The sequence below is a fragment of the Homalodisca vitripennis genome, chromosome 1 (assembly GCF_021130785.1).
Source record: "Homalodisca vitripennis isolate AUS2020 chromosome 1, UT_GWSS_2.1, whole genome shotgun sequence".
Taxonomy (NCBI): Eukaryota; Metazoa; Arthropoda; class Insecta; order Hemiptera; family Cicadellidae; genus Homalodisca; species Homalodisca vitripennis.
This window is the reverse complement of record NC_060207.1, coordinates 21221632-21243716: the sequence shown is the minus strand read 5'-3', so window position 1 is coordinate 21243716 and position 22085 is coordinate 21221632. Positions and strand designations below refer to the sequence as shown.

General features: G+C 35.1%; 1 protein-coding gene across 1 annotated transcript; it reads left to right on the top strand.

Annotated features, from left to right (window-relative positions):
• Positions 1-255: 255 nt before the first annotated feature.
• LOC124357996 (transcriptional repressor scratch 2-like) lies at positions 256-20078 on the top strand. Its single transcript, XM_046810194.1, has 4 exons — positions 256-351; positions 15585-15811; positions 16994-17261; positions 18625-20078. The coding sequence occupies exons 1-4, from the start codon at positions 303-305 to the stop codon at positions 18888-18890; spliced, it is 810 nt and encodes a 269-aa protein (XP_046666150.1). The 5' UTR covers positions 256-302; the 3' UTR covers positions 18891-20078.
• The last annotated feature ends 2007 nt before the right edge of the window (positions 20079-22085 follow it).

The following is a 22085-nucleotide window of genomic DNA, read 5'->3' as shown; positions in this document are numbered from 1 at the left end:
TCTTGTGGGAATTTTGCGATCCTCCTAGCCAGCAGTGTATCGGCCGCAACTATATCGCACTTGAGAAGGACTTGGAGACACTACTTCCGCGCTTCCGGCCGATTCGCCACGGAGGGGTCGCACAGGAAGCTGAGAGAGGAAGACGGCGCGTGCGGTACAGTGGAGGTGAGAAACCACGGCTAAAAGGGTTTAAAAATAAAACCGCTTGTGTGGGGTAGGGGCACGCGTTGCTATTTATATCGTAGTGTGCGATCCCCCAGGCTCGGTGGTGGCAGTGTCTGAGAGGTCGGAGAGGACGCACCATGCCGCGGGCTTTCCTGCTGACCCATCGTCGCTACGAGCTGCCCAGAGGTGAGTGGAGTGTTCTTGTCGGGGGAGGATGCGGTGGAGGACTGGAGGACCGCGCCTACCTTCACTGCTGTGTGCTAGGCCTACCAGTGGTTGTTTGAGCTGTAGTATCTATAAGCACGGCAGTAATCAATTAGCGGTTGTGTAGCCTTATAATTAATTACCCTAAATAATTAATAAGGAAAGAAGAGACAGCTCTAAGTGCAAATGTTAACTCAATAGTTACACTGTTTCTAGTAACAATTGACGTTCGGAAAACGTATCGAAACGTTAATAACTATTCTGGTACTTATAACTAAAACAAAACTATTATATTATGTCATTTATACTTTGAATTTCATTGGTTATATACTACTTATAAGGAATTGGATCATTCACTGTTGTTTTGTACACTTTATTTTTGACGGTGAAATTTGTAGTTCATTTTTGAGAACATCAATAGCTAGAATCTAATCTAAACATTTTAAATTTTCTTATGCAAATAAAAAGAGATATTTTTATTCTGTTGGTAGTTACAATTCATTATTATTATAGTCTACAAATACACGTAAAGAAGAAACTAATTTTATCGTTATCTACTGTTGTGGAATTGTTTACTTTTTCGTTTACAAAGCACTTTATATTATTATCTTCCTTGTTTCCTGTACCATCCAGAAACTAACTGTTTATAACCTATTTAGAGTTACAAAGTAGAGCGAAAATCGCTGTTTTCTACCACAACTTATATCAAATAAAAACAGTTTTGGTGATTCTTTTTAAAGTAAAGTTATACAGAAAATAAAAAAAATTAAATTATACATAAATATACACTTTTCATTCGTAACTTACTCGTTAACATAATATAACTAAATAATTATTCATTAGATTAGGAGTTATGAAAATACCTTATTTTTATATTTATAAATAATGTATTTAATGCATAAATAGCGTCCTCAACTCTTTATCTGTCTTGTTGATATACGTAGATAATTTATAATGTTGTATACAAATAATTAATAAATTACAGTTCGTCCTATTTCATGTACATACAAGAAATAGGACGAACCTCAGAACTGATATGTTTTATGACAGTCACTCCTTAAAAATGTTTTAAAAGGGTGATTAAAGAGTTGTTAAATGTTACTTGCCTTCACAACATACATGAATTTGATAAATAAAATATTTTATTTTGTCTTGTGAATATATATTGCTTTACTCTTTTCATGGTATGAAAAAATTATTGAAAATAATTACCAAGATACAGACATTATTATGCATAGACCAAACATCGTATATAGCCCGATGTTATTCTTTGTCTTGTCTCAGCCTATGCAGTTATTGTGGGCAATAAAGTAATCTTGAATCTTGAATGTATTATTATGTTACAGGGAGCAACATTATTTTCAAAATATCCACTTTTATGTAAACATGAATATAGTAAATAAGTAACAGAAAAATGTTTCTCTTTAAAATTGACAATATAGTGTGGAAATGTTTTATCAAAGCATTAACAAGCTATTGATTTCTTCTGTATTAGAAAACAGTTTGCATAACAACCCTTTCTAAAAGCTCAATGTAATAATGTCTTCTTTAAAATAATGTTAAGTGCGTATTCATTACACTTATCTGTTGATAATGCTGAATTTGGTGATACATAAGTGGTAATATTGTCGTAATACATCTATATATTGTAGAATAATTAACAAATATTATTTTTTCTATGTAAACAATTGTTAGAGTGCTTGCTATAGTATTTTAATTTGTATTATTTCTAATGATATCTAAATTGTAGTATTTTTCCTTTGGGACGATCTAGTGCTGTATAACTGCACAACAATATTGCTTGTAAACTGATGATATTGAACAAATAAATTAAACAAGTTACATTTTGCAAATATTAGAAACAAGGTTAAGACAGTAAAATTAACCTGTAATATAGTCTTTTTTAATAAGTTTTCTCATTACAAAACTCTAACTGACGTTCCAACGTTCTAACAGGAGGCCTAACCACCGCAAACTTGTTAAACTTTTACCTTAGTTCACCTTCATATTTTTCTTTAAATTGCTCAAAACTGTATTTAAATATTTTGTACATTTTATGCTTCCTAGGTCGATATTATACTATAAATAATTAGTTTACACGCCTTTACGTCGCAAATCCAACTTTCCATTTCGATTACTAGTCACTCGGGAGCACTATCCTTTTATCAAGTCAAGTCATCTAATCTTAAAAAATTACACATGTAGTCTAAATAAATAAAATTATAAATAACCCGAAAGAAAATAAACACAAACATATGCACGAAAACATTAAGTCCGAAGGAGACCTGCTCATTAATTATAGATAAGTTTTGTATGGTGTTGAGCGTCCGTGTGTATTTACTTATGTGCAATTTTATTTATTTTGACTAGATGTGAAGTTTTTTAAATTTGGCGACGTGATTTGGCAATGCTCCCGAAACTAATAATCAAAATAAAAAAAGATGGATTAATGATGGAAAGTTGTGTAACCTATTTATTCATAGTATGTATTTAAGTACAAAATTAATTGTTTGACAAAAGAGAATGTTAATACCGTTTTATAATAAAAGGAAAAGGCAAGCAAGCCATGCATTCGATATTAGTACATTCCATAAGTATTGAAAGAAAAAATTGGAGTAGACAATTTATTTTCAAATGATCTAATATATTTCAGTATTATTGAATTATATGGTAAAAATATCAAGGTTTATTAAATTTTAAAATTATACAAATTTAGTTTTTTTTTAATACCGTATCACTGGTAAATGAATGCACATTTTCCAATATTGATTTTATTTTGCAAGGCCTTTCGGAATCGATACCCCCATCATCAGGCAACTTCACTTTTGTGAAGTTGCCTGATGATAGAATCATTGATATCAATATGGATCTTATAGATAACCATGATGGCAACGGAAAAAGAGCAAAATAAATGAATTTGAAAACAAACTCAGTATACATATCCATAAGTAATTTAACATGTAACATGTTTACACATGTAGCCTAACTAATCCAACACATCCAACATCATTTTACGGTGACGGTGTGTAGACGCTCATTATGTAAGCACTTCATGAAATTCAATTTAATGAACAAATTGTGAATGTATTATCTGGCAAGATATCTCGAGGAAGTTTTCATATGCAGACTTTAAATTTGGAATGAAACTTTTTTTATATATAGACAAGAATGAGCTCTATGATATAGCATGTCCAACTATGGAATTTGGCTGAGCGTTGTTGAAGCCTATCACTAGTAGGCTGACACAATTGTTTTGTCTGTCTTTTTGTTTGTCACTAATGAAATTTTGGATTGAACCTCACCAAAGCTTGTTTGTTACGCGATACGTGGAGTGGTGTATTCCTACCTTGTATATAATAATAGCAGAGTGAATATTTAGCGATAGCAATAATACAGTACAAACACTAACAATAAATAATATGTCTAATAAGGTATACTGCTAAGAACAAATCAACATACAAAAACGTCAACAAGAATATACGATTGATTTGCAACAAACTGTAACTTAAATAAGACGATGACAATAGTAGCAATTATAAAAAAAAAACAATAAAAACAAAAATATTGTGAACCAATACATCACACGTTAAGGGAACATTTAAAATCTGTCCTTAGAACCATTAAGCTGAAACAAAAAGATTAGCTTCATTGAGCATCCAGTTATTAATATAAAGGACGATTGTAGAATTCTTCATCTCGCTAACTTTTTGTTAGTTGCTGATATAAAAATGAAACTTAGGGGATATTTATATTGGGGAAGGGGTTGACATATTAAAACGGTCTCATTTCTGACCCCTGACCTTCTACCTCTTCCCCCCTAAGCGAAAACCCCCTAAATAAAAATGTTCTAATTATAACCCTTCTTTTTGTTATATACTTTTGTAGCAGAATATTAAAAAATAATGTTTGCACCAATATTTTGTTTTGTTTTGATAGATTAGATTAAAGTTTAAACCAAACACATTGTGCATAAAGTCACAAAACCATTACAAATATCCCAAAAATGATTATTGTTGCTACATGATCAGATATTCGGCCTACTTCAGTGCAGAAAAAAGAAATTTTTTCAGCCTACTCAGTGATAGGCTTCGATGACGTTCAGTACAAAATGTTAGGAGTGGAGATCTGCACCATCATAGAACTCATGCAAAAGTTTTAGTCTACAGATGAAATCTTTCTACATCTTTTCACATTGATATATTCACATTTTTATTCAAAAGTTGGATTTCACAGCGATCTTTAAATTAATAAAAGTCTTTATACTTCATGAAATAAAAGTCACCAAGGCTACACGAATTACTTTGTAACATGTTGAAATGTTAAATGCCCACCTTGCTTACAAATGTTTTGCAATTTTCTCGTTGCTATGGTTAGGCATAAGACCAACGTTAGAATGTTTATTAACGCTCAGTTAAAAAAAACTCACGAAGTGTCATGCAATGTCACTGCACATGGTGTCGTTGATATTTTATAGGTTTCGTTAACGCTCAGACAATTAAATACACCACCGACTACTCTAATGATTTATCGCCATTATACAGTTATTAGACGTTGTGAATCTACAGTATTAAATACTCAGAAATTAGGTAGTCTACAGTTTTTTGAAAACATTTGGAAATGTTAAATTAGTTGTAGTTTTAATACTTTCAGAGCAGCTTTTCAAGAGGTTAACTGAATCATATTAGCAAACACTAAATCTTAAAAGTTTAATTTAACACATTTTGTTGTCATGAAATGACGTATAACACTGTAAAACTGTATTGAGAAGTTCTCAACCCAAAATAACTAAAGGAATTATTAGCTAATAAGTATGTTACACGTGCGTGCAAAATCTGCTGTAAAAATACACCGAAATGTGCCAGGTGGTATGATTTACAACGATTGCTTTCGTGTTCCCTTCTGCGGTCATAAACCGCAGAGCTGACGACCGTGCGGCCACGCGTTCCAGTTAAAAATACACGCGGCCGCATCATACGGAACCCCAAACTCATAACCACGACTGAGAAGGAAGCCTAAACACCCATTAAGTAATAAAACTCCGAAAGATTAACAACCACCGGAAATGTTATGCGGCACGCGCCATGTGTGCGAACAAATTCATGCTCCAACGTCACCTGGAATTTTGACACTGATGGACTATTGATAGTTACATACGGAATTTTCTTTTCTGGAGGGACGGAAATTCTGCCTAGTTTGGAGACACTTTGGATCGGCTTCGAGTCTCAGAAACTCTGACATGAGCAATTGTAGCAATATACAGGGTGGAAAAAAAGTATGGAAACGCTTTCACTAATTTTGTATGGCTTCACTTATACAAATTAAAATTTTGTTACATCACCACTTGTATTAAGAACCTAGTTTTTGAGACCAGTGGGGACATTTTATCTTTTCAGGGGGACGGCCCGTGAGGAGTCGGACGAAAAATCTTAAATGTAAGCATAGGCCCGAGTTTGGTATCAAATTAAAGGTGTAGTAAAGAGAAACTCATTACCGCAAAACCGCACTTAAAAAGGTTGACCCTATCCAGAGTACGGGCCGTATGAATTTCATGACAAAGAAATTTAGTAATTTTGTCTTGTGAAGTAACTAATTTACTTTCAGTAGTATGTTTTATGTCGGTTATGTAAATTTGAAAAAACAATTTCCAACAAAAAATTATTTTTTTTACCTCTACATTTGTTGGATAACAGTAAATAGGGGTTTTCCTGTCTTGTCTTCAAGAAACTGAGAGTATTCAATAATACCACCATAACTCCTTATCAACATGAGGTCAAGGTCCAGTCCCTCCAGCCCTTTTATCTCAGGCAAACATAAACTGGTTTAGGCAATACAAACAGTACTGTCACAGCAAAACTCCACAGTTTTGTATTTTTAATATCAGCTTGGTTTTTAGTCTACGTTATAATTTCGTCCACGTAAGATAAAGTTGAAAGTCTTCACTAGAAGGTACTGCGATAGTTATACATTTTTTTACTTAAGTGTTTTACATTTTATTCTACTAGTTTTTTTAAAAGCAATGTCACTTAGTGAGTTTGAGAGAGAATCACGCTGCTTATGATGCGTGGGTATGGATATCTAGTTCGTCCTTATGAAGAAACAGCGCATTTGTTTAATGACACTTTTCTTGATAGACTCCCAATTAGTAAGTCAACAGTGTTTAAGACAGTAAAAAGATTTGAAGAAACTAGAAACAGTCAAAGATCGCGAAAGAAGTGGCAGGCCTAAATCGGCAACAAATGAACAAAAATCTTTGGATGTACTCCAAACATTTGTTGAAAATCCAGCACCTCGGCCAGAGTGGCTGCAGAAGATCTTGATATGAGCCATACCTCAGTGTTGAATGTTTTACACAAAAACAAGTATCACCCTTTTAAAGTAACCCTAACCCAAGAACTTGCAGAGGATGATTTTGATCGAAGGACTGAATTTTGCGAAATAATGATGAGAAAGTGTGACGAAATTCAAAAATTTTTTAAGTTCGATATTGTTTTCAGTTGAAGCTACATTCTTTGTTAATGGAAAAGTTAAAATAGGCATAATTGCCGTTACTGGGGCCGACCATAATCCACACTGGATGATAGAAGGCCACACACAAAGGCCTCAGAAAGTGAATATGTGGGCTGGAATAATAAACAATAACATTGTAGGACCGTTTGTGATAGATGGAAATCTAACAGGCGAAATTTATTTCAATATGTTGACAAATAACATTTTGCCAGCAGTGCGTGCTCTTCTTGGGGCAATTTTAATGCAGTATGGTTACAGCAAGATGGAGCACCGCCCCATTACTATTTGCGGGTGCGCAATCTGTTAGATGAAGTGTTTCCTAACCGTTGGATTGGTCGCAGGGGTACCGTTGAGTGGCCGGCTAGGTCACCGGATCTTAATCCACTAGATTTCTTTTTGTGGGGCTTCTTAAAAGATAATGTGTATAAAACTAAACCAGCCAACATTGAGGAGCTGACAAATCGTTTATTGGAAGAAGCAAGAAGAATTACACCCGAGATGCTTCAAAATGTGACTGCAGTAGGTTTTTATAATAGACTAGCTCATTGCCAACAAGTGTTCGGAGAGCAGTTTGAGCACCTCATTTAAAAAGGTATGGTTATTTTTTGTAATACATATATAATTTTTAATTTAATTCTTTTGGATAATTGTGTTCCATAAAGTGTCATTTTCAGTCAGAACAGTTTACTAGAGACTGTGAAATTGCGGAGAAATAATAATTAATCAAACGTTACTTATGAAATTCAAACGGCCCGTACTCTGGATAGGGTCAACCTTTTTAAGTGCGGTTTGCGGTAATGAGTTTCTCTTTACTACACCTTTAATTTGGTACCAAACTCGGCCTATGCTTACATTTAAGATTTTCGTCCGACTCCTCACGGGCCGTCCCCCTGAAAAAGATAAAATGTCCCCACTGGTCTCAAAAACTAGGTTCTTAATACAAGTGGTGATGTACAAAATTTTAATTTGTATAAGTGAAGCCATACAAAATTAGTGAAAAGCGTTTCCATACTTTTTTTCCACCCTGTATAGGCCCTACGCTGCTAACTGTTATCCACAGATTCGTATCCATTTCCACACAGTATAACACCATAGGCACTCCTCGAATCACACACATCCTGACATGAATAGGGCGATTTCACCAACATACACTGTTAGCTGTTATCCACAGATTCGTATCCATTTCCACACAGTATAATTATAACACCATAGGCACTCCTCGAATCACATACATCCTGACATGAATAGGGCGATTTCACCAACATACACTGTTCGTATCCATTTTTACAGTGCACCTTGGGTAGTTTATTTGTTCATGACATTTCAGCGATAAGACGTCTTTATCAGCTGAAGGCGTTTTACTTTACTCGTAGCTTATGCTTCAATAACTTAAGTGAAATATCAATTTTAGTGTAGCTCAACTTATTGAGATTCATTCAACTACACAAAGATTATAGACTAGTGATTAAGTTGAGATACATTACAAATAACTCATGAAAATACTTAAATTGTGTTATTTCATAGTCTTTCTCACACAAATGGTAGATTTTACAGAACGTATACATACTCCACACTCATCGTAGTCAAATTGTAGATTCAATTGAGAAAATCAAATTACTCTAAAAGTCAATGTGGGTAAAAAGAGTTATTTTCAGACAAATAGGAAAGGAAACCGCTACCTCATTTTCTAAATTGTTTTTCTGCGCGACACCAGGATATCCAGAAGCACCCATCCTGAATGGGGATAGGGATGCGTTCTGCCGAGATCCTATGGTACGGGCACCGTGGGGAGGGCTGTATCTCAGCCATGCTTCCGTGGGAGAAGGGGAGGAAGTCTGATTTCATCCGGTCAAAGCGGGCAGGGAAGGGGTTTCCCTCACGTTGAACCCCGTAAAACCCTTAACACAAAGTAAATCCCGCCAACTCCAGCCTCTATCCTCCTACAATAGACGTGACCATTAAGTTATCCTTTATTACAATATTTTGACATTTTAGTGATATCCTGCTGCTGGATATATAGGGGTATATGAAAATAGTGGAACACTACTTTCCACTGTACTCCTTGCAGCTTCTACTGCCATATATGAACCAACCAGAAGTAAACCCTCCTGGGTTACTTTCGACTTTAAGTTGAGTTAACAGTTTTAAAGAACATTACTAATTTCCAAAATTATTAACACTATAATATGACAAAAACTTTGCAACATAGTGTAAAGGTTTTAATTTGTTTAGCAGCATTAGTCTACTTGCATAAGCACGGTACCGTCTAAGAATGTTTTTCATTGCATTCTTTAAAAAATTATATTATGCATAAACATTCCCAAACAGATCTTAATATATGATACATCAAATCATGTTCTTTAGTAAGAAACAATGTAAGGAAGATTCCGTCGGTCTCACCATTCGTCAACCAAACCACCGCCTCCAGCTCTCATTTGGAACCATATAATAGACTGTACTCGCCGTTATATTCACAAATTCCATAACCTACGGTGTCTTTTATACACATACATAATATGTGTGTGTGTGTGTGTGTGTGTGTGTGTGTGTGTGTGTGTGTGTGTGTGTGTGTGTGTGTGTGTGTGTGTGTGTCTTTAAGAACCAAAAATAACTTGAGAAAATGATACGAAATTATCACACGTTTATTCATATACATACTACAAACATTTAACATTTATATCTTCAACTATTTTTATTTAGGCCTGATTACAAAATGCCCTGAATTCATAATTTAAATATCTGGTATTTCACGTAGAGTGATAAAAAATATTTCTACGTTTTGTATTCAAGGATGTTATCTTAAAGAGCGATGAATTCATCATAAACAATGTTTTCCAAATCCAAATTCGATTGGACCACCTCAAATTGTTAACGGATAAATCAACATTTAGGTTTACATGTCGCCGACATGACTCTCTAAACGGGCTGTAAAGGATTAGGTAATGGAATTTGTTGTTATACAGGCGAGTACGGTTTATTGTATGGTTAAATGAGAGCAGCAAGCGGTTAACTCTTGGAGGTGGCGATTTGGCTGACAAACGGCAAGAACAACGATATCTCCCCAGTAGTGGCATGTGCCAGCGCCATCAGAATTGTGCTGGCACCCAGTCTCCTGTGTTGTCGCCTCTGGCACTCCCCCTCCTTGAGTATTGCCTCAACACCTAACTTCCTAAACCGTCGCTTACTCACAAAAGGGCTATTCCGATATAGAACGGTGCAACTCGATTTGGAATTGCAATATCATTCATTGGAAAGAGGTTTTTTAAACCACCAATTTAATTAATTTAAGAAAAACAATAATTGTTTACGCATAATTATTTAATGAGGGTTTCAGCCTCTCTTTTAGATAACATTCTTAGAAATCAAGGTATGATGCATTTGTTAAAAATTAAAGAATTTTAAATACCTATACGTTCTTTGTTGAAATTTGTTTTTGACGATGTAGGGATTGTAATGGAAACAGGATTTTCCCTGCCATTTGCCATCCGTTCAGAGATACAAAAACCATACGTATACACCAATATATTTATTTATATCTGATTTGATGTTCCTTGTTTGTAACACCAGTTCCATAAGGTACGTATAAAAATAAGTCAAATATGACGAAGTGTACCTTGTGTCCAATTAGCGTTCATGTTAACCTACTTAGCCCTCGTCCGTGGTGCCAGTGTAGGTTTGTCAGACGAACCAGACGACCATGGAGATCTGTAATATGAATGGGGGTGTGAATTTAAAACAATATTTAGGTCCTGCGAAGAGATCCAGTGAAGATGCGACGCGAACACGACACTTTCACTATTTTCCGGTTCTAAAACGGAGTCTTTAAAAATTAATAATGAGTAAAACCGTTATGATTGAATCAAGAAACTAAAGACTAGCTCAGTCTAATAAATAATTGAAATAAATTAAACGCTTTGAACGTAACCATTAGGCCGAAGTTTTATACCGTTTAGTACGGGAGTTGCCAAGAGATCTTCTTAAACGTAACTAACTTGAACGTTGACCAGTTCAAATTTTTACCTTCCGTTCTTCATAAATTTAAATTGGCATCAGCGAGATCGAGGAGATCGTCACAACTTGGGGAATCATACGGTAACATGACATGTATATTGCTGGAACAGGCTAGGCAATTACTCGTACATACGATAATCAAGGGCAAATCCAAGCAGCAAATCAAGGCTCATGTCACAGTCCTCTTATTACCTAGCGAAATACAATATTATCCAATCATGGAATATTAGAAGCACTAGAAATGTACCTGATCATATTCAGCTCTACCTTTTTTTCTTTAACATTGAAATCGTTCCAAGCAGTTCACAGTCAGCAATGATTAACGAGGATGTGATAAGGGTTACCGATCGTGGGTGAGTATGGGGCGATAGGATCGGGCAAGGAAAGGGTTACAAGCGAAGCTGAACGACTAAAGTAAGTGGTCCACAGGTGCTCTTCTATTCCGGGCACAATGCCCTGCTCTTCCAAAATCTGGCAAAACTCCTCTTTCGGTTGAAAATAAACCAAGGAACAGGGTATCACTGAGACAGGTGGCACTGTTTACTCTAAATATCTGTTTCGACGAGAGGATCTGTTTCGCTTTACTTTTTTTCAAACTGTGTAAAATTCATCCTTGCGTTGTTTAAATAACGTTTGTTTTTAATAAAGTTATACAGGGTTAAATAAGCTTTAATTTGTCAACAATAATGTTACATACAGTTCAATTGAATGTACTGTATGCAACTTACTGAACTCGTCTGACTGATGTAGTTTGAGATGATATTTTAAAGACATTTCAGGGATGGCAAATACTCCATTGATTTTAGTATTGTCTCGTCACTGCAACACCAGACTATCTCTTTTATTCATGTACTTAAAATAATAGAATTAATCTTCGCATCATCCGTTAAAAATTGGTACCTCCAAGAAGTAATTACTTCGTCGAGTTGTAGTGGAAGAACTTGTCTTGATTAGCCCTTCAACTCATGTACGTAAGAGGTATTTGGTTAACAGTAATTTTACCAGTACAAATCCAAGGTAAAATTTCAGTGACAGCTGGTGTTGAGTTTACAATTGCTTTCGCAACATGGTACAGAAACTGGCTATTGCTCTAAACGAACACAAAACATGATTGTTCCGGTTTACATCACAGACCGTCCTCGCAAATAAGGTCAACACTTGCCAATTGACTACCAATAACCTTAGTATAAAGCACCTTTACGTAAGGGATTCAACCGGTAGCTGGTGGATTTAGTGGAACAGCCTACTCAGCCACAGGATGTTTAATCTGTGATTAAGGCCACAGAATGTCTTCTCATAAAAGGTCAATACTTTGCTAATTGACTGGCAGTAACCTTAGTATAAAGCAACTTCACATAAGGGATTCAACCGGTAGCTGGTAGATTTAGTGGAACAGCCTACTCAGCCACAGGATGTTTAATCTGTGATTAAGACCAAAGAATGTCTTCTCAGGAAAGGTCAATACTTTCCCAATTGACTACCAGAAGCCTAGTATAAAGCACCTTCACATAAGTAATTCAACCGGTAGCTGGTAGATTTAGTGAACAGCCTTCTCAGGCACAAAATGTTTTATCTGTGATTAAGGCCAAAGAATGTCTTCTCAGAAAAGGTCAACACTTTGCCAATTGACTGCTAGTAACCTTAGTATAAAGCACCTTCACATAAGGGATTCAACCGGTAGCTGGTAGATTTAGTGGAACAGCGTACTCAGCCATAGGATGTTTAATCTGTGATTAAGACCACAGAATGTCTTCTCAGAAAAGGTCATCACTTTGCCAATTGACTGCTAGTAACCTTAGTATAAAGCACCTTCACATAAGGAATTCTACCGGTAGCTAGTAGATTTAGTGGAACAGCCTACTCAGCCACAGGATGTTTAATCTGTGATTGTTTGGCATAGTTCAAAGCGAGGGAATGTCGTTGAACAGAAATAGCCTGGCCACGACGCGAGCGCTGTTCTGTGTGGGCAGACTCGAACAAGTGGCTTTGGCTCAACAATGTGGTATTTTCACCTGCTCTCCAAGACTTTTCTCAATGAAACTCACGGGAATTTAGACATTCGTTATTGCATCTACAGATAAAAAAGAATTATAAAGATAAGAGATTTTACCAAACGCAATAATGAAGTTGTCCAGTCAATCAGAAATATTATTGTTTATCTATCAATATCAAAGACGGTTTTAATAAATCTACTAATCGTAAGAGATATATAATTATATTTATTAATATTATATATATGTATATATATATATATATATATATATATATATATATATTTATATAAGTAAATATCCTGACTGACTGACTGACTGATTCATCAGCAAAAATCATTAGATATAGAGACATGAATTTAGTACATACGTTTATCTTGTGGTCTATGTGCGCTCTAAGGAAGGAGTTTACATTCAGATATCAGGGCTCCGCCCCAGTGGTCTCTAGAGTTGGAAAAATCCCCATAAGAAATGCAGCAAACAACTGTTAATAATTGAGAGACCCTTTCAAATGTAATCGACTGTTCTTTTTAAACATTACAATAAGACAACACAATCATATGTTAAATTAATTTCAGTTTAACTTTTAATTTATTTCCGTGTATAAATCCACCCAGCTTATGTTCTCGTTAAGACATGAAAATTGTCTAGAAGTTAGCCTCAATAATTTTGTAATTCCAGAATCTCAAGGTGTTATATATCTAGGGCTGTATCTTAATAGAATACTAAATTGGCACCATCAAATATGGACCAAAAGGCTACAACTAAATTAAAAACTTGTAAGTTGAACTGGCTTCTCGGGAAAATAATCTCAACTAACCGTGGAGAACAAATTAATCTTATACAAACACATTTTTAAACCTACAACTAAATCGACCAGAATACAACTATGGGGTACTGCCAGCAACTCAAACATAGAAATCATTCAGAGGTTTCAGCTAAAATTGTAAAGACAAGTTGTAGATTCTCTATTGTACATTTCAAATAAATCTTTGCATGACGATTTAAAAGTTCAAACCATAAGGCAAGAAATCACCAGATACAGCAGAAAATATGTAGCCAAATTAAATAATCATTCTAATCATCTGGCAGTGAATTTAGAAAATAGCCTGATTGCGACTAGACTTTAAGTATGTCACATACCTAAAGTATGTATGACCTTCCTGACCGGTTTTGCTAAAAGAAAAAACAACTGACACAATTTAATCATTCATTGATGCTGCTGTGCATCAAAATTGTTAAATTTTTTAATGTCTTGTAGGGAATTATTATTCCCTACTAAAGTATTTACTTAATATTTGTTGCAACAGTTTATACATAAAACATTGTTAAAATAAATTACATTTATAGATTGAAAGCATAGAGTTATCTTTGAAATGACAACAGTTCTCATTTGAACGTTTTCTGTAATCTATGTTAAGCAAAAAAGTTATCCAGATAATAAAACTGGAAGTTTTAGTACAAATATACTTTTAACTGTTAACTTTAGCTAATATTAAGTATGCAGTGATACTATTACAGTTTGTGTTTCTAAAGAAGATCCCGACGGAGCCAGGTACCGGCGATCTCTCTCACACGCTAAACATGTCACTTCAAACGTCTACCGCATTTAAATAAACACCTATATTACCTGGGAAATGACTATGTACTGTTTGAACAGTATTATAAGGCAGTATAAGTATGATATGCCTTGACCAGTTGTGTAATACAGATATCAAAGAAAAAATTACTTACTATCTTGCCTTTATTAGAAATTTTAAGACTGTTATAAAATCCGCCTTAGTTGATTTTGTTTTTTGACAGAAATAGCGTTCTCAGAACAACGTATGTCTATATTTTTGTGGTCGGAGCAACAAAGCAAATTCGAACTGGCATCGAAAATATCATTCATTCGAACCAAAAGTGCTCATACACGCGTAAATCGTGAGTAATAAAAACCATACAAAATTTCGTCTAACCATGAACACTGTAATAATACTACCTAAAATATGCTTAATTTCGCTTAAAATTACTTACAGCTCCACCATTTATTACATTTTGAGTTCGTTAACTGCTTAAAAAAAGCTGAAAGTTAGATTAGTTAAAAGCTAAAAGACTTCGACTTTAGTATTCCTCCACGAACTGACCTGAACTAAAATAGGCTAAAACTGTTCAGTTGTTACTGAAATTATTGGAGCTACTCAATAATAAACCATGGAATATTAGAGAGAAATTCGAGTTATTTCACAGGTACTTATACATTTTTTTTGCTCTCCGACTTCAAAGTCCAAAAAAGCTGCTCTTTAAATATCCTAAATGGATCAGGATGCTAGAATGTCTTTCAGTGTATATCACTTATCCCAGAAGAGTTAATAAAGTCATTAAAAAGAAATATGCCTAAGATGTTCCTATGTTTCAGTAAGAGATGGCTTGCGAAGCCGCGGGTAACTAGTATTATATAACTTGCTGTAAAGTTTAAAACAGTCAAAACATACACGCTTGGTACTTCAATAAACGTTTTCTTGGATTGATAGGTATTTATTTGTCTCCCATAGGCTTGGATAGAGTTTTTAGTATACGGTACCTTTCTTTAAACGTTGTTAAGCCAATTGTACGTATAAGGGAACATAAGATGGGATGTGAGTGCTCAGTATGTTCAATATGTAAATGATTGCACTAGTCAGGATCCAACATTGACAAATGACTCAAAACAGGTGTTGCCCTCAGGGACGAGTCCTGAGCGAGGAGTGAGTGAAGCAGATCCTGCAACGAGAGCAGCTTTACCTCCACCAGAAGGATGCTACCCCCTGCCGACCAGACCCAGCTGCCCACCACTGCCAGTGCCCCCAGCTGATGTCCCTGATGACCTCTATAACCTCACACAGCTGGCTGAAGTTAGCCTTGCTGCGGCGGCAGGCCACATCTTCAGATCGTCTCCTCCCATCAGGGTGGAGGTCAGTGGTGGTGCTCAATATTTCTGAACTATACGATAGATAAAATAAAAATAAAGGAATAACAACGATACATTGTAGGGACTGACGTGAATAATATAATGTCAGAAACAACAAAGACTATATACAGGGTGTTCACAAATGGTCGTAACAAACTTCTCTAGATATTATTCATAATTTCAAACTAAAAATGATACAAGCATAGGTCGAGAAATGTCTCGTTTAGCCACTAGCCGCCATTTTTATTTTTAGAAAGAAATTATTGTCTCTAAAACTAGTTAAGCTAAAGAAAAAAAAATGGTACCTAAGAATGAATAGATAAGAGAAAAACACTCATTTTTCATTTATCTATTATTTAATATTAACAAAAGGGCATCTGTGTAAAATCTTTAAAGTTAAATAACAAAACAACCAGTATAGTTATATCAACTTTATTAGGTACAAACTATTTGAGCAATTTCATTAAAATGCCAAAGGTACTGGATTCAACGAAATCCATCAATGCATAAGCGAGCACGACCACTTTAAAGGTACGCTTGCACAAGCCAGGAGCAACGATCTGCTGATATCTCTCGACTGTGAGTTTGCTGCTTCCATCTTGTGCTAGCGTACCTTTAAAGTGGTCGATCTCGCTTATGCATTAACGGATTTCGTTGAATTCAGTACCGTTGGCATTTTAATAAAATTGTTTAAATAATTAATATCGAGTTTGTTTTATAAATATATTGTTTTTTTTTTTATTTGATAAAAACTTTTCAACATACGCCATTTTGTTAATATAAAAGAAAATAACACAATTATTCGTAAAAATTTCACTTAGCCTTTCAAATCTATGGGCCAAATTTTGTTTCTTCAGCTTAACCAGTTCTACAGATATTAATTTGTTAAATAAAAAATATAAGATGGCGGCTAGCACCTAAACGATTTCGAGACATTTTTCCGACTTATATTTACAGAACACATTTTGCTTGAAATGATGAATACTATCACCCACAGAAGTTTGTGACTCCCTTTACTGAACACTCTGTATATACTAAATTAAAAACAACATTTTTTTCTTTGTAATGTGGCTGCGATTACATATTACATTTGTCACTTATTAAACTTACCCATCTATCTAATCTATTTAGTTTTGATATTGATGAACAGTATAAAGATCCTAAGTTGTAGACGTTCTGTCCGTAGAAGCGGGAGCGGGAGGGCGAGTGTCACAGTTGCACAGACTGCGGCAAGAGTTACAGCACCTCCAGCAACCTCGCCAGACACAGGCAGACTCACCGGTCTCTGGCAGACAAGAAGGCTCGCCGCTGTCCTCACTGTGACAAGGTGTATGTGTCCATGCCGGCCTTCTCCATGCATGTCCGCACGCACAGTCAGGGCTGCAAGTGTTCCTTCTGCGGCAAGTGTTTCTCGCGCCCTTGGCTGCTGCAGGGCCACATCCGTACCCACACAGGTACCTCCGTCCATTACTTGCCGCATTATTACGGACACATTTCAAACAGAATGTTTACGCTAAAGGGCTACACAAAAGGAAAAGCCATAGTCCTAACCTTAAATACATGGCTCGATTGTAAAGGAGATAGGATTTTCCCTGACTTTTGCCATTTTTAGTGATGCAATACAATCAGTAACACCGAATTTACAGGCATTCTGAAAAATTAACAAACAATAAAATCTTAAGTAACGAACAGGTTACAGACTTGTAACAAACCAATGTGTAGTCACAGTATGGTTTTAAGAAGTTCATCTGGAATGAACCAATACTAAAAAACGCCCTCCCTCCTTTTTTGCCGCTATCTTGTCTCTGTTTGATGATCGTCATTTACTACTGCCCTCTGGTCAGTTCTGTTTGGTTGGCCGGTGAGTGTAGCCCTATTATTGTGACTTGTATTCTGTAGTTCAGTTTCAATAATTAGTGTTTAGTTTTTATTAAGTACATGTTTTAGAGTTAGTGTACTTGGAATAGACACATAACATGGCTGTTGTGGTTCCTGACTTATGCGTGTTACATCGTCCTGGTTTGTTTACTTTACACACAATCCAGGTTTGTTTACTTTAACCTGGATTGTAGTCATGCATTAGTTTAGTCATTTACCTGAAGAAAAGACCAGATTGCAGATCTCGAAACGTAGTTTTATTGATTGTATTGTATCACTGAACGATACCAAATGGCCGGAACCACTTTCCTTCACAATCCTTCCATCATAAGAAAAACTTCAAACAAAGAATGGTTCGATTGTTGATACATTCTTTTCCTACTGTGAGATTCTTTTTGGTTTTTGGGAACAGTCGGTATGTCTTACCTTGCTGCACTAACGATTTTCTTCTCATCATTACTAGACCATGGGTGTAGTGCGTAAATATCCAGCATTGGTAACCAGTTGGGCGTTACCATTTGGATGGTGAGAGGAGAGAAGTTGAAAGGTTGGAAGTCCCCAACCCATCTATCAGGAACCTTCTCAAATCTTCAAGAATTAGAGTCAAAGATTAGTAGTTGTTTCACTGAGGTTGTAACCCACATTTTGCAACTTCATGGGAAATATACAATGGAAAGGGCTTTTTCGTGATCATATCATCCCTAAGTTCAGAACCGTTCTGATGGCTGCACAACATATTTTAGAGACAGGGCTGCCCTGCGCGTAATTTCACTCTGTCTCCAAATCTCCCACAACAGAGTTCATATCCATAACAATGTTAGCCACTTTCTCATTAGCTGTACAAGCGTCTTTAATTTCCAAAAAGCAAGAAAATAAAGGTTATAGATAATGTGTTTATAAATACTTGTATTGTCTTTTCAAACATTACTCTTCTTTCAGGAGAGAAACCATTCAAATGTCCAGTGTGCAACAAGGCTTTCGCGGACAAGTCGAACCTGCGCGCGCACGTCCAGACACACTCCAACACCAAGCCCCACGTGTGCTCTCGCTGCGGCAAAGCGTTTGCTCTCAAGTCCTACCTCTACAAGCACGAGGAATCTTCTTGCATGAGGCCCAAGTCTGACGAGGAGACGCAGCCTGACTCTGACACAGCGTGCGATCTCAGCTTCCGCAGCCAGCTGATGGGCTTGGCTATCACCGTGTAGACTCCGCCCTTAGAAAGCCCGCAGCCAGCTGATGGACTTGGCTATCACCGTGTAGAATCCGCCGTTGAAAAGCCCGCAGCCAGCTGATGGGCTTGGCTATCACCGTGTAGACTTTGCGCTTGGAAAGCCTTGCAGCTCTGCATCTTGCAGCAGTTATAAAATTATAAAATGTTTACTGAACATTGCTGATGTGCTTCGTAGAAATGAGTTACTGCTGAACCTCTGGTACGAACTTTTATAAGGCTTTGGATTTTCAACCCTACATCAACTAATGTTGTATCGTCCTTAGTAAACACTATAACTATGTTCCTTAGATATGATTCCTTAGATAGGCTTTAAGTATCGGTGAGGAACCGTATATGTTAATATTTTTCTCCGTACCATCCTTTCGTCAAAAGAAAATATAAACAAACAGACAAACACATATAAAATCTTATGTTTCGTTTTTGAAACATTATTTGTACATTAAAACATTTTAATTTAAATCTGTATGAGTCTCCAGATAAATCTTTATATATTAAGACCATTAACGGTTTTGTAATCTTTGTATATTGTATATACTGTAAATATAATTTCAGTTCTCAGTGAATAATGAAATGTCTGGATACAATCCTTATGTGTTTAGAAAGCGTTAAACCGAACCGTAAAAATTAACTAACACTTAAATTTATCTAAGTACCTTATAATTCAAAAGGAACTCACTTTAAACATTTTAAAAAGTATTGTGTCCGTAGTTAATTTAATTTTCACAAACAAAATGCTTTAGACACACGTTTGTCTGTCAGGTTAAACTCTGTTGTACGCATCCGATTCTTAAACTTTTTCTGTAATTAGGAAATTTAGTTTTCTAAAATATTACTCCATCAATATTTATTGTGAAAATTGCTAACGTCTTAAATGTTGAAGTTAATAACGATTTATTAAGTTCAAATAGTAGGTCCTTACTAATCAGGAACAGAGTTCATACCTGAGGAGAACTTCTGTCCAACAGTTCTACCTGATTTTTGGGGTTTACGAAATCTGCTATACAAAAGATCATAGGTCGACAAAACCACTTAAAACATCTACAGTAGGGATAACTGTAATAAATAACTACCTTATTCCATATATTAATTTAAACAAACTCTCCAATAATATAAAGTTTTTTTATTTTTGTGAGGCCTTTCGTACTCAATGAGTACATCTTCGGACTCACACAACTGAATAAAACTAATAATAACAATAGTAACATAAACAATTTTGTACTAAATAAAAACATATGTCATTAAAAATACAAAGAGGTAATATTCTATGACAGCACAGTACGTTATATGTATATATAAAAATAAAGTTTATATTTAGTTAAATCAAATAAAGTAACGGTGAATTTTGAAAATATTTAATCTTATTCAGTTGTGTGAGTCCGAAGATGTACTCATTGAGTACGAAAGGCCTCACAAAAATAAAAAAACTTTATATTATTGGAGAGTTTGTTTAAATTAATATATCATTTCCAATAAGACAAGAGCTTCAAGAATGTACCTTATTCCATTTCAAGACAATGTTTCTTAAATCTGGAGTGCATAACGGAATTGAAACAATCTTCATTACAATAAATGAACTATCTAATAAATTGATAAGGAAAAGAAAACAATTTTCCATTCTTAGAAATAAAACTTCATATATCAGATTCCCGTCCTAACCTAGAGAGTTTGGAGTTCTCCAAAATTTGGGAAATTACCTAAAATGACTCTATTATAGGTTTAAAATTCTGATGAAAACCTCTCATTAAGGTTGCAAACCTTAATTTTAGTAAATAGTTTGTACAATATTAGTGAGAGTATTATAAGTAGTAGTATTAGCCAAATTCCACACTAGTCATATCGTGTACATAATGTGTACCCTGTATTAGATAATAGCTTACTGATTAATTATTAGCGTACAATTAGATTGTTAACACCTTTAATTTGATTTCAGTTTGTGTGCTAACTACTAACCTTACGATGTTTTTACTTGTGAAGTTGTCTTTGCAGAGTTACGCAACGTAATCAGTTTGAACAATTATTTATGATATTACAGTAATTGTTTGATACGTAACAAGTAACAAAATGATAAAAACTGTCTAACCGTTGATACACAATAATTAAACCAATGGAATACGACACTGAATAATAGTTTTATTGTAAAGCAAAGAAAACGCATACAATTCACAATTCTCGCATTGCATTACATATAATAACTTGCCAAACTATAATAAAAAACTTTATCGTCTTTTGCTCGTGTAATGTAAGTAATATTTTCAATAACACAAAGCATGCCGTTATTCTTTACAAATAACTCTAATAAAACACCGTGATAATCATAACCATATTGGTATAATAACACGAATCGCACATTATTATGAGACGAAAACAATATGAGAACAAACAATGAGTAAATTTATATTTGCACACAACTTAGTGTAAATTTACACACAATGAACAGAAAATCATTAGTTTTATTTTATGAAGTACTGTTTTTAACTTAAGTTTAGTAAATCTGGTCTCCCCCGGCTAAGTTAGATACCCAGTATAATCCTAAAAACTTTATTAAATCTCAGATTGCTTGGAAAAACATTCCCGAATTGCGTCAACACAAATTCAACCTCAATATAAGAGTAATAAAGTTTACAAACACTACTTGGAAACAGTGAGGACTGAAATAAACAAATCTAAATACAAAACAAAATTAACATCCTCAATATGATAAAGACTTGTGTACCTATATCGCACAATATAATTTATACAAATATACACCCATGGGCAAGAACGTGGCAAAAATTGGGGGGTGGGAGTCAAGATGAAATGGGGGGCCTCCCCCGGAAACATCCTAATTTTTGAAAATTTCAAAATTTAAGAAACAAAAAAAGGAAGTTATTACGTCTTTGAATAGTTGTTTTGACGATTGATATTCATAATTGTCGAGGCACTGCTTTAGTAGGCTGTGTTAGATTAATAATTGAAATTGCCTGCAAAACACAGTAGGTATACAAATCCACATTGAGGATTTATAATAAAAGTTAAAGAGCATTTACAAAAGTAAAATTCTTCTTGACTTCTGAGCAATCGTATCTTTTACTTGCTCTAGCGAAACTGATATTTTCCCATAGTAGACAGAAAGTGAGGCAAGTGCAGTCAACCACTCATTCCCCATTTTGTTTCTAGAAAAGTTCTTGGT

What these genes read in the sequence shown, in the direction of transcription:
- LOC124357996 (XM_046810194.1), top strand. Translation starts at nt 303, where the DNA reads ATGCCGCGGGCTTTCCTGCTGACCCATCGTCGCTACGAGCTGCCCAGA. An exon ending in TCGCTACGAGCTGCCCAGAG is followed by an intron (nt 352 to 15,584) that starts GTGAGTGGAGTG and finishes TGTTGCCCTCAG; the next exon opens with GGACGAGTCCTGAGCGAGGA. An exon ending in CCACATCCGTACCCACACAG is followed by an intron (nt 17,262 to 18,624) that starts GTACCTCCGTCC and finishes CTCTTCTTTCAG; the next exon opens with GAGAGAAACCATTCAAATGT.